This window comes from Trichosurus vulpecula, chromosome 4, assembly GCF_011100635.1.
Source record: "Trichosurus vulpecula isolate mTriVul1 chromosome 4, mTriVul1.pri, whole genome shotgun sequence".
Taxonomy (NCBI): domain Eukaryota; kingdom Metazoa; phylum Chordata; class Mammalia; order Diprotodontia; family Phalangeridae; genus Trichosurus; species Trichosurus vulpecula.
In genome coordinates this window covers 436,396,812-436,410,040 of record NC_050576.1, presented here as the reverse complement: position 1 = coordinate 436,410,040, position 13,229 = coordinate 436,396,812, and the positions used below count along the sequence as shown (strand labels likewise).

Here is a 13,229-nt window from a genome sequence, read left to right as displayed (position 1 = left end):
GTACTTGTGGCCAAGAGCCGTTTCCATCAGGCTTCTGCCATAGTCCAGGTGTGAAGTGACAAAGGCCTGCACCAGGGCAGCTGGAGCCTCAGAGGACAGAAGAGTCACATAGAATATGGCAGTAGATGGAGGCAAAGAACAACAGCTTCTAAGACATGTTATTTGCAGGCATAACAAACAGAGGAGGCTGAAGTAAAGAGATTCTCCCTCAAGGCCTCTTAATTCTAGTGCCTTCCTTCTTTAATTAATTCCGATTGATCCTATCTCCAGCTCATGCAGTATATACTTGTTAGCACACTGTCGTCCCCATTAGACTGAGAGTTCCTTCAGAGCAGAGACTCTCTTTGGCCTCTTTTGTACCCTCAGTACTTAGCATAGGACTTGGCACCCAGTAGGCACTTCATAAATGTTTAATGACCGAGTCCCTTTAAGGTTGCCTTCAATAACACATGGCTGTGAACAGCTGCCCTTTCTTTCTCTTCCTGAAGACTAGACTAGGAGAAAAATGGAGGACCTGAAGATCATTGGTGGGTCAAGCGCTGGCCTTGGAATAGGAAGCCCTGGCCTGGAATCTGGCCAGTGATGCCGACACTTCTGGATGCCTGGGCAAGTCACCGCACTCCTCTGAGTCTTGGTTTCTTCTTCTGCAAAATGGGGTTCATAATAGCTTCAATGCATCTCTCAAAGGTTATAAGGCTCAAATGAGATCAGGTATGGGAAGAACTAGGAATGGGAGCTCTTATTGTGTCCCAGGCCACCTTCAACAGAAAACATCCCCTGGGGAATAACACGTACATTCCTTTGGGTATAGAAATCCACCTTACCCTACAGGAAAGAAAGAGGGGGAGGGGATAAGAATGGGGGTGTGCTAGAAGGGAGAGCAGACTGGGGGAGGGGGTAGTTGGAAGCGAAACGCTTTTGAGGAGGACAGGGTGAAAGAAGAGAGAGAATAAATGGGGGGGTAGGATGGAGGGAAATACAGTTAGCAATAATAACTGAAAAAAATTGAAGCAAGTTTTTCTGATGAAGGCCTCATTTCTCAAACATATAGAGAACTTGGTCAAATTTAGAAAAATGAGAGCCATTCCCCAACCGATAAATGTTCAAGTTATGATCAGTTTTCAGGGGAAGTAACTAAAGGTATCTATAGCCATATGAAAAAATACTCTCACTCAACATTGATGAGAGAAACACAAATCAAAACAATTCGGAAGGGCTGCATCATACCTGTTAGATTGGCGAATGGGACAGAAAAGGAAAATGACAAATGGTGGAAGGAACATGGGAAAATGAGCCTTTAATGCATTGCTGGTGAGTTGTGAACTGATTCAGCCATTCTGTAGGGCAATGTGGAACTATGCCCAAAGGGCTATAAAATCGTGCAAACCTTTGACAAAGCAATACTACTACTAGGTCTGTATCCCAAAAGAGATTTAAAAAAAGAAGAGGATTTATATGTACAAAAATATTTATAGCAGCTCTTTTCTAGTGGCAAAGGATTAGAAATTGAGGGGATGTCTGTCAATTGGGGAACGGCTGAACAAATTGTGGTGTGTGATTATGATGCAATACTATTATGCCGTAAGAAGTGATGAGCAGGATGCTCTCAGAAAACCTGGAAGGACTCACATGAGCGGGTGTAAAGTGAAATGTACTGCGTACAAAGTACCAGCAATACTGTGTGATGATCAGCTGTCAAGGACTGAGCTCTTCTCAGCCATCCAACGATCCAGGGCAGCTCTGAAGGACTTGGGATGAAAAATGCTCTCCACCCCAGAGAGACAACTGATGGCGTCTGAATACAGATTGAAACAATCTGCCTTTTACTTTATTTTTCTTGATGCTTTTTTTGGGGGGAGATGGGGGGCACTATGTTTTCTTTTACAACATGACCATTGTGGAAATGTTTTGCATGACTACCCATGCATAACCTACATCAAATTGTTGGCTTTCTCATTGGGGGTGGGGAGGTAAAGAGAGAACAAGACAGAGAGAATTTGGAACTTAAAGTTTTAAAAATGAATGTTAAAAATTGTTTTTACATGTAACTGGAGAAAATAAAATATTAAATGACAAAGAAAAAAATTTACAAAACCAAAAACATCCTCTGATGCCACAGCTCCTAGTACCCCTCCCCAATACGGGCAGTTCTTCTGCATACAGTTCTTTTTATACATATGGTGTCCTCCCCAATAGAATGGAAGCTCCTTGAGGACAGAAGCCATTTCATTTTGCCTCGGCATCCCCATGACTCACACACAGCAGGGATTTAGCACGAGGATGAACCGATCGCTTAATGATTACGTTGTCTCCCACAACAGAATGTAAGGTCCTGGAGGGTAAGAATTGTTTCATGTTTAATTCCACGCTTAGCACGGGGCCTGGCACACAGTAGGACCCTAAGGATCAACCCTTGTTGATCAAGAAGCCATTGATCCTCTGATGACTTTTTTGATCCTTGATACCCCTAGGATGGGGACAGTTTGTGTCTCCAAAGGGCCCAGTTCTGTTGACTGAAACACCCAATTCCCTTAACAGTGCTGCCTCTAGTGAAAGGTGCTGGGCCAAGTTACCTTCCAGTCTGGATCCTGCTTTCTCTTTTCCAAGGAGGATTTCTCCCGTTCCTTTGCCTTCTTGTAGGCTTTCTTCTCTTCAGCCATGAGCATGCGGGCAATCTCCTAGAAGACAAAGCTGGTCATGGCTGGGAGAGGCCACCTGGCCAGAAGCAGGGAGAGACATGTCCTAGTTCTCACTGGAGCCTTAGGTTACTCACCTCATCCTGTGCCACTTGGGCTGCTCTCTTGTCCACCTGATTGGCCTGAAAGGGAAGGAAACGTGAAAACGAAGTGATGCTGGGCAGCCTCGTGGCTCAGGGGAGACTCCAGGGGATGGAGGGCCCCCGCTGGATCTGAGGTCAGCATTTCAGATTCCTACAAAGGACCTTCACGGGGGACTGTACTAATAACTGTCCTTGTCCCAGGATCTACCATCAAGCCTCACACAGGGGATACCAGTGTGCAAGACAGGGTCGTGCTGTCATAATCAGGACCAGGAAAGGGGGGTTGAAGGGAGGGCACCGCCTTTCAACATCCAGTTTTCATTGACTTACCCAGAGGTAAGAAGAGAATAAGGACCCCTCCCGCCCACTACACACACATACACATGTACACACACTCACACACAGGCACACACACTCAGACACACATGCATGCACATGCACACACACAACCCTACACACATGAACAGACACACACTCACACACACTCCCCTCTAGCCCATTAGGGCTGGTTAGCACCGTGGAGCATCCAGTTTCACTGGGGTTATGCAAAGACAAATCTGGCCAGGACTTCTCTGTTTCCATCTTTACTCACCATGAGTTCTTCTTCTTGAAGCTTCCTGGCAATTTCTGCATCATACGATTCCTGGTCCCTGTGGGCCATTCTCGGCTGTGTATAGATGGCTTCTTTTGTTACCCTCGGCTTCATTCCTAGAAAACTCAATGCAGTCAGTGAGTCTGGGAAAATGAAGATGAGGAAATCTCCCCAGAGCACCTGGCATTCTCTGGCACAGTCTACAATTCCTGTCTTTTCTCAGCACTAGCACTGCGCCAGTTCTCATCATATTCACATCCTCAGACCTGCCTGGAGCCATATGTAAGGGGCTTGGAAAGTTCCCCGCTTACATCCCTCTTAATGATGAATCAGCAGCAGCTGGGACAGTCATTCTAGCCATTCTGACCCATCTAGAAATGGGAAGTGAGAAAAGAAGTGGGAAAAATGAAAGCTTCCACAAGAAAAGGGAGTTAGGGAAGAGAAACTCTGTAGAACATTTCCAAGTTCCCAAAAGCCTGAGGGAATTTATTTAATCTACCATGCCTCAAAGTAAAGAATAAATCCCTGTTAGACTGGAAATCTCAAATGTAGGTGACACAAAGTGCTTCAGACCGAAGTGAAAAACCGAATTGCTGATTGTGCAGTGAAATCTGGACCTTTCTTAAGAATGACAGTGAGTCCTCAGGTAAGGACACCTAGCTCCATTAGGCTCAACTCAAGTACCACTGTCTCCAAGAGGCTTTTCCTAATCTCATTGCCAGCCCTGGGTTCCTATCATTCTTCCCCAAAATGATTTTGTGTTTGCTTTCTACATGTAGTATGCAACGTGACTGTGAACACTGTTTTTTTCCTTTTTATCTTAGGCTAGAAGAATGGAGGACTCTGGAGAGAGGGAGTATGGAATTGTCAGTGTGAGAAGGGCTGGCCTTGGAATAAGAAATCCTGGGCTCTTCTCTGTGTACCTGAACAATGTCGGCAGGGACTGTTTCATTTGTTTGTTTATTTCCATATTCCCAGAACCTTTTAGAGGCAGCTTGGAATACTGAATACAGAGCTGGCCTCAGAGTCAGGAAGACCTTGGTTCAAATATTTCCTCTGATGCTTTGTGGACTATGTGATCAAGGATAAGTCACTTAATGCTTAGGTGTCTCCAGCCAACTCTGAGACACTCAGTGGCAGAGCTGTGACTCATCTGTACTGGTGAAGGAGATCCCCTCCTCCTCCTCCTCATATCAATGAAATAACAGATATGGGTAAAAATTAAAAAAAAAAATCCCAGGGCATAGCACTATGCCAGGAACCTGGGAGCCACTTCACAAATGCTCACATAGTAGTGTGTGGTGGTAAATTCACTTATTTTGTAATGACCAAAGTGATCATTTTCCAGGTCATCTTGCAATCCTGCCATGGACATGATGAGCTCCTTCAGTAGGACACTGCCCCTCCCTCCACAAACATGGAGGCATCCCCCAGTGTCCCTCCCCTAGTACCGTGCTGCCATGGAAATCAAGTGACCCATTTCCCTTATGAGATTTCTGCTCAGGTTTGATAATATTAGGCTAGAGCACACCAGTGGGGTTAGAGATGGCAAAGACTTGGGTTCAAATCACACCTCTGATATTTATCAGCAAGTCACTCAGCTGTTTATGTTTTAATGTGTTAACCACCTCCAAAGAGCTGGGCTGAAAGTCTTCAAAAGACTTCAGTAAAGTTAAGAAGGAGGTCCTCAAAGGAATAATGGACCAAGTGAATCTCTGGGGCCCAGACGTCATTGAAACAAAATCAATAGATGCTGAGAGGAAGCTGGTTTAATTACAATAAATACAGCCACAGTGAGGCAACACGGTAGCCAATGATGTCTCTCGAGAGCAACACTGATGCGTCTGAACCATGTGGCAGTAAATAGCCCAGGACTGGCACTGACATGAGGATGATATCACTTGAATTGCAGAGTGCCAGCTGCATGTGGGTTTCTCCAGAGCCCTGCCTAGTTCCAGTTCAGCCCTTGGCCAGGGGAGAGTATATCAGCTGACGCTGACCCTATAGAATTCTAACAGCCTTCCAGCCTCTTGGAGGTAAATGTTTCCTCCAAAAACATCCAAGAAGCCATATTTGAGTCCAGTCCTAATCGGACCATCTCTCTGGTTGGCTGTTTCTGAAACCAGGAAAAGAGAAACATGAAGGGTTTATTTGTTTGTTTGGGGGAAGAAGGGACTTAACCTCATACCAGAATCTGCTCAATAGCTCCAGAACTGCCCCTGGCATCAGGCACCTCCCTGCTCTGCCTTTGGCACAGTGTCCCTAGCAAGCTAGCTTCTTCTGTGGAAGGAGAAGATAAGAGACAGAGATACTTTCTAGCCCCTGTTTTCCCCAACTAAGTTCACTTCCAGGACAAGAAAGGACAGTGTGATGTAAGTGACCTTGAAACATATTTGATCCTAGAAATGCTTCCAAACATCGAGGCCTCAGCCAAATCACCTGCTGCCTATATCTGCCAGTCTCAGAATAAACTGAGGCTTCTAGTTTCTACTGTCCTCCATTACCTGCTTCATTGAAACAGTGCCTTTCCTCACTCTGGGAGGAGAGAGGTGTCCTTGTCCTGTGACCTTCCCTGTTATGTCTTGATTCCCCCATCCCACGGTCTCTCTTATGCCTTTCTTCTTTCCTATGAGCCCCTGGCTTCTGGGAGCACTTGGGTGAGAGTCGGTCTTGGCGGTGGGATGGAGGGTTGTCGGAATGCCTCACAGAACCAGGGCCATGTTTGCGGTCCCAGTCATCAGACTCAGTGCTCAGGAGAACTTCCCCACTGATCTTGGGAAGGGGAGATCTTGGGAGCGTCTCATGACCAGAGGGCTTCCTTTCCTGGAGTTCCCAGCTAGTCTGGGGATTGTCCCTTGTCTTGCTAAGCCTGAGGGATGTCACAGAATTCTCCGCGATGTACTGGTCCTTGCATTCTTCCATGTCTTCTGAAGGCCTATTGGGTCTGTCCCTCCTCCGCCTCACAGGCCTGTCTTCTTGGTGCCTTCGAGACCTTGGGGGCTCAGAACCCAGCTCCCTGTTTCTCCTTGACCTTGAAGGGTCTGAGTATGGAGGGGGGAGGCATGACAAAGAGAGAAGCAAGTTAGCTGAATGTTAGCACACTGGAACAGCCTACACCAACTCATACAATAGGGTACGGAAAGCCCATGTTTAACATGCAACAGAATGGAGAAGACAGCTTCATTGAGGTCACAAATCAGCAAGAGCTCACACAGGCTGTCGAGACAGAATGAAGGCCAAGAGCATTTGCAGCATTTGGAGACAGAAGGGAAAGAACCACATAGGAAAAGTGCACAGGACAGTGGGGAGAGAATTGGTGACACAGTCAGGCACTCAGGTGGGACCTTTGAGGTTTGTCTGTGGCTGAATAAACTGTCGTCTTGGGGGGGACATGGCCTGCCAATGCAGGTGATGTAGTGTGCCCTGTAGCGTACAATGCCTGTAGCATAGAGTATTAGAGAGTTGCCAGGGGCACTGAGTCACACAGCCAGTATGGGTGAACCTCGGCCATCCTGTTCAGGTCTTTCTCCCTCCTCTCCTACATGCACATAAACCTGCTCACATCTACCCACTGTAAGGAAAAGGCCCCTCCCAGGGGCATCTGCCCTCAGTGGAACACTGGTCTGACTGACCATCTTAATGAGCAATTCATCCCAGGCAAGGTGAGACTCTGTCTACTCAAAGAACCCCTGTATTTGATGCCCCAAGTAGGACAGATTGCCCATGCTTCCAACACATGACAGAACAGAAATGGCAATGAAAAACCAAGTCATCCATTTTCTCCCCAATACTGAAGAGAAATGAACTGATTGAGGAGCATGGAATGCTGGGAGTAGGGCTGACGGGCCGTGAAATCTGAGCAGGACTTGCTGGGAATGGAAGTCTAGTATATTAGCGTGAACACCACTTTATTTGACTAAAAGCTAATACAAGTTTCCTAGATTAAATGTGTGTCTTAAGCAGGTAGGTATTTAAAAGTTTTATCAACCTTTTTTTCTCAAACTCAGAGCACGGATATAATTTGAATGATGCTCAATACTATGCTAATTTGACACATCACATCCTCTATTCTCACTGAGACTGAGAAGCAGTGTGGGCTGGTGGATAGAGAGTGCCTCAAAGTCAGGCCCATAGGGGTTCAAGTCCTGACTCTGAGGTATATAGGTTGTGTGCCCCTGAGCAAAACAAACTCTCCACATCAGGCAGGGGGGTGGGGCTGAGCAAGACTGAGGAGAAAGTTAATGCAATTTCATCATCAGCAATGTCCTTCAGAGACTGGGCTTTAGAAAAAGGGGAAACTTGGGATTTCCCCAAATCATCGCTTTTCTCTCAAATGCATACACGAACATGGAGAATTCAGAAGGGTCTCTTAATGTATCTGTCTGATGTTTACAAAGACACAATAGACCTGCTTCTAGATCTGGCTTTGGCCACAGGCATAGATCATATGGATTTTATAAGGCTTATACGTGTGTGTGTGTGTGTGTGTTTCTTACTATATATTTTTGACAACTAGTACTTCCTATTCTTATATAGGTCGAGAAGCAGTGTGAGCTAGTGGATAGAGAGAACCTCAGAGTCAGACCCATTTGAGATGCCTTTTCAAGTCCCACCACACACACACACACACACACACACACACACACACATACGTATATGTGTGTATTTGGACATTAGAGATACATATCAGGGGGCATCAACATGTAGGCATATGTGTACATACACAAGTGCAAAGATGTGTCACTGTAAATCTATCTGCACATGTGACAACTCCTTGAGAACCAGCCTCTCCAAGGAATAGCCCTCTGAGCAGATCCCAAGCTAAGCATTCTATAATTGGTGTCAATTTGGCAGATGGTGCCTGGCCAATTCCCAATCCGAATCCAATCTGCAAAGGCTCACAGTGGAAGGAGGCTGATGCATTCCCTGTAATCTGCTGATGGAGGGGAAACGCAATCGAGCAGGAGAAACAGGCATCTTGGGAGATGGTTAGTCAATTAGTCAAGCAAGGCAGAAATCAAACTAAGCCAAGTCATCCACACAGATGGGAAAGCCAAGAAGCCAGAGCAGCGAAGGGAGCTGGGGAGGTGTTGGAAAGGGCGGATCGCAAGGAAGTAAGGAGATCTTGGGGGGAAGATGAGCTAGCTGGAGACATCACTCCCAGGATGGTGGGCTGGAAGTTAGGATGCCATGATCAGAGATGGGCTCTCATTTCCTGAACAGAAACATGGCTGAGGACAGAATGCCTGAGAGCACAGTGGAGTCAAAGGCATTCCAGATGTGCAGATACAGGCCCTGGGTTCAAATCCCAGCTCTGCCGTTCCCCAGTTATGTGACCCTGAATGAGACGCTTGGCATCCCTAAGCCTGGGTTTCACACATAAACATATACATATGAGAAGGTTGGAGCCGACAGTATCTGCAGTTCCTTCCAGCTCTCGATTTCTGAGACATGCACCTCATTTCCTCTCTCAGCTTTCTCTCTCAGGTTTTCTGTACTGATGCAGGTTTTGCCTTTTTCCTGAGAGGGGGTAAAGTACACACCCCCTCCTCACAGTGCCTCTGAGAGGCAGCATTGCCCAGGGAAGGGCTTTTGGTTTGTAGTCAGGAAGAGCCGATCTGAACCCTGCATCAAGGCCTTACTTCCTGAGTGCTCCTGAGTGAGGGGCTCAGTGTTCTCATCCTCTGTCAAAAGAGGACATTGGGTGATATGGGCTCTAAGGTCTCTTCTGGCTCCAGAGCCAGAATCCAAGGACACTCCCTGTCAACACTATGCTCAGGAAGTCACTTTACTTTGCTGGGTCTCACTTCCACATCTGGAAAATGGGGATGCTAACTGGCCCAACCTCTCTAGGTTGTGAGTTTTTCAAGAAATGATACTTCTAAGCAAATTTTAAGGCATTGTAAAGAGGCGAGCTATTACTACCATTAATTAAACAAAAATGTTCGATGTGCATTCACAAAATCCTTTGAAATCCTTAGACATAAGCCTTATTAGCTACAAACTGTCTCTGCAGTCTCTGGGCACCAGGTGACTGCCACTCCATGGCATGGGATGGAACTTTCCCAGCAGGGACTCAGGGAAGTCTGCTCCTGGGGACTGATGAGGCCCTGCAGGTCCTCCTGGAAATGAGGACCATTCCAACCTCTCCTGTCAGAGAAAGAGACCCACCACCAGCATCCAGCAAGGAAGAAAGCAAGCACCAAAGGGGGTCTCATCTCTCTCCACTGAAAAACTATATTTGATTAAACATCAGAGATCATTAAAGCCAAGAAATGAAGAAAAATTTGCAAATTGGATCTCCTATGAAATCAGCAAGCTAGATCAACCAAAGGAAGCTGCTGTCCACCACACACTGGTGCATAGCTCATCAGTTCATTTTGGTGTTTAATCAGCACGGCGCACACTGGAGGAGGCTTCTGGGAAAGTCACCCCCCAACACCCACACAACACACCATTCCTGGTCCAGGCCCTACGTGACATGCTCACAAAACGAGTCATATCCCAAGGAGGGAGAGGGAGGGAGAGCAGGAAGGATGGACGAGGGCCAGCATTCAGCCCACCTGAGGTTGCTGTGGGCAAAGTTTTCTCTATGGCTCTGGTCAGCCACTACAGCAATGGTCCATTCATTAGATTCAGACCAAATGCAGGCCAACAGCTTCGGGGATCCCAGGACAGGGGAGGGACGAGCCTTCCCCAGACCCTGAGACCTCTTGACAGGCTGCCCAAACCAAAAGAAGTAGCTGCTGGTCATGCCCTTAGGAGGACAAGCCATCGAGCCCCTGGGGACCATTACCTCCATTGGCCAGGTAGTAGTTGTCATCATAAGTGTTGGGCCCCGGGGACTGTGGGGAGCGCTTCTTCCGCCTTTTCTCTTCCTGTAGCTCTCTCTCTTGCAATAGGCGTGCAATGTCCTAGAGAAGAGAGGGAAGAAAAGGGAAAGCAGCTGTAACCTCAACTCTTCTTGTTTATGGGGCAATGAGAGGTTTTCTCCCAGGCCCACCCTGTGCAGAGGGTACAAGTATCCTTCCCACTATTTAGATGAGGGAGGAAATTGAAGGACAATGACGTTAGATAGCAACAAAAGGCATTTATCTAGATCTTTAATTCTGAAAACAGAAACACTTTTATATAGAAAACATGTATGTGTATATACATACATATATGCCACATATGTATATGTCTAGATAAGTGTATGTGTATACACAAAAGTGTGTGTGTGGGTGTGTATGTATATTATCTCATTTAAGCCTTCCAATAACAGTGAGAGGCAGGTATAGCCCATTTCACAGATGACACTGAGAATCAGCAAGAACATCCACTTTACATAGAACTTTCTTATTTTCAAAGCGTTTTCCACACATTATCTTCCCTGGCCCACATCACAGCCCTATGAGGTAGGTGCCATTAGAACCCCCATTTACAGATTTGGATTCTGAGGCTCAGAGAGGTCCATGGTCACTGTAGCCAGAATGGACTTTGTTTTCTTTGAATGACTCAGCTTGCCTCGTTGAGCTTCCCTGGACGCTGGGGCTTGCTCTTCCGGGGCAGGACCAGAGCTTCCTGTGTGATGAGTCGTGGCGCTGGCTGAGGGGAGGTGTGTTAACGTGGTCTACGCTGGGGGAGGGGCCAAGTCAAGAACCAGTCGGCCCTGGTCGTTCAGGCAGCGCTTGATGATGTCAAAAACTCTATAAGAGGGGAGAGGACAGCTTGAAGATCCTCCTTTCCTTTTCCGGTTGGAGCCAGAGACGCCTACAGCCGAAGCTGAGCTGCCGGTAGCAGAGCTGCCTGGAGGCTAGTGGGTAATCTTCTTACCGTAGAGGGGAAGCATGTATACGATTTTGCCTTATACCATCTCGCTTCTCTGTGGCCTCCTGGTTACCCTTATAAGGCGGACTTATTGGGCCTGGAAGCTTTTGATGAAAATATCAAAATGGGGACGCTGGTTTGTGGGATTGTTACTGTGGAGTGTAAATACATGCTTTAGTTCTCCTGCCTTCTGCCTAGAGAATTCCTTATATCCTGCGGTTCCGGACCTTTTAGGCACATATGAGATTCTCTTTGAAATCATAAATTCTGCCTTCCTAATATATTTGGCGACGAAGTGGATGGGATCGCTAGATATAAGATCTCTGTTCAGAAGCAGAAGAACTTCAGAGGAAGAGATGAATATCCCAGGGTGGGAGGATCCTTTTTATTCCTCCTTAGCAAGGAATTGGCTAAAAAAGCCGGACCCTGTGAAAACTGGGAACCAAGGCTACAGAGAGGAGATCCTAAGGATTTGGAAAGGTGTTTACAAGAGGTTGGGATTCAGTCAGGGGCATCGCTATCTAGGCAAAGCTGGATAGTGTTATCAGCCTACCGGCTAGTATATGAAAGATTGAGATTAAGTGAAAGAGATGGGGGCACTCCTACCCCACAGCAAGAACGGGAATCTCAGATAGCAGGAGAACAAATTGCTGCTCAAGAACCCACTGACTCAGATGAGAACTTTTCTATTAATGTGGCTAGGAGCAACAGGAGGCTAAATAAGCCAAGAGTGCATCCCAACTCAGCCCAGACCAAGCCTGACTGCCTGCTTTGTCCTTGCCATGGTGGCAGGGGAAGCGAGTGGGGGGAAAATGAGACAGTGTTAGGGGCTGAGACAGAAAACGCTACTAGGGTTCAGGACATCCCTCGCACAGAGAATGGGAGATGGTTAAATACTCAGACAAGCGTTCGTCCCGTAGAGAGGAGGAGGACAGAAACCAGAGGTGGCAATTTAGTTACGAGGGAATTTCAGGAAGATTTCTCACCACAAGAGGTCACAGATATTTTGAGTAGATTCAGCCAAAGAGTAGGAGAACCATTAATATCTTGGATGGTAAGGCTCAGTGATCAAGGGGCCGGTGGAATATTAGTAGATAAGAGGGACTGTATGAGATTCATAGGTATCAGCCACGATCCTCTAGTTCAGCAAGCTTTTAGGGAACATCATCAGCGAGGAGATGATGCTAGCAGGACTACTCTGTTGGCATTAGCTGCTGCGGGATGCAATAAAAGATATACTAATGATTCTATGTGGCCCACTGAGCACAGACCCTGGTATTCACTTAAAGATTGTATCATGAGACTAAAGGAGGAGGTAATGAAGACTGCTATTATGACAGGAACTGCAGACAAATATTACAATGATCCCATAGGAATCCCTCATAGGAATTTAATAATTAGGACAGCTCCCCCTGCTTATAAACAACTAATTTTGAATCTGTTACTTGGGGAAGTAGGGAGCCATCTTACAGAGGTGATAAATAAGATTTTACAGTTACATGACTTAGGAGACTGGGGAAGGGACAGATCTCCTCGAGAGAGAAGGGTGAACAGCCAGCAAACTTGGCGCCAAAATGGAGTGACAAGAAAAGAAATGTTCACTGCTCTATTGAGATCAGGGGTGGGTTTTGAAATGATAGATGGCATTCCAACCAATGAATTGTACAGGATGTACCGAGATAAAGGACTCGATAACAGGAGAGATAGGGAAATAAGAACTGCTCCTGCAAATGCTACAGATGTTGAACCTTCATACCCAAGTGAATCACATGCTAGGGAATACTAGGAAACAGGCTAGGCCCCAGCCCAAATTAAGGAAATACGTAAGCTGGATTGCAGACCTCACATTAACTTGACCATATATTGGAAAAATGGGTCAAGTACAGTAACTAGGGCATTAATAGATACTGGGGCCGAGGCCACCCTTATCTATGGGAATCCAGACAAATTCAGCCATGGAACTCCTATTACCATCACAGGACTAGGAGGGACTGAAATATCAGCCAGACAAGTTAAATTGATGATGAAAATTGGACAGTTGCCCAAGAA

General features: G+C 46.5%; 1 protein-coding gene across 2 annotated transcripts in view; it reads right to left on the bottom strand.

Moving 5' to 3' along the window:
- The window catches only part of CCDC50 (coiled-coil domain containing 50), a 99,833-nt gene that overhangs the window by 25,041 nt on the left and 61,563 nt on the right, over positions 1 to 13,229 (bottom strand). Inside the window, exons 5-9 of one of the 2 annotated variants that reach the window (XM_036753872.1) lie at positions 10,168 to 10,285; positions 5,876 to 6,412; positions 3,372 to 3,487; positions 2,774 to 2,818; positions 2,574 to 2,678 (exon numbers count right to left, since the gene is read on the bottom strand). In XM_036753872.1, the coding sequence (XP_036609767.1) occupies positions 2,574 to 2,678; positions 2,774 to 2,818; positions 3,372 to 3,487; positions 5,876 to 6,412; positions 10,168 to 10,285 (921 nt within the window). The remainder of the gene's footprint in view (positions 1 to 2,573; positions 2,679 to 2,773; positions 2,819 to 3,371; positions 3,488 to 5,875; positions 6,413 to 10,167; positions 10,286 to 13,229) is intronic. The other variant, XM_036753871.1, reaches the window with a different exon arrangement.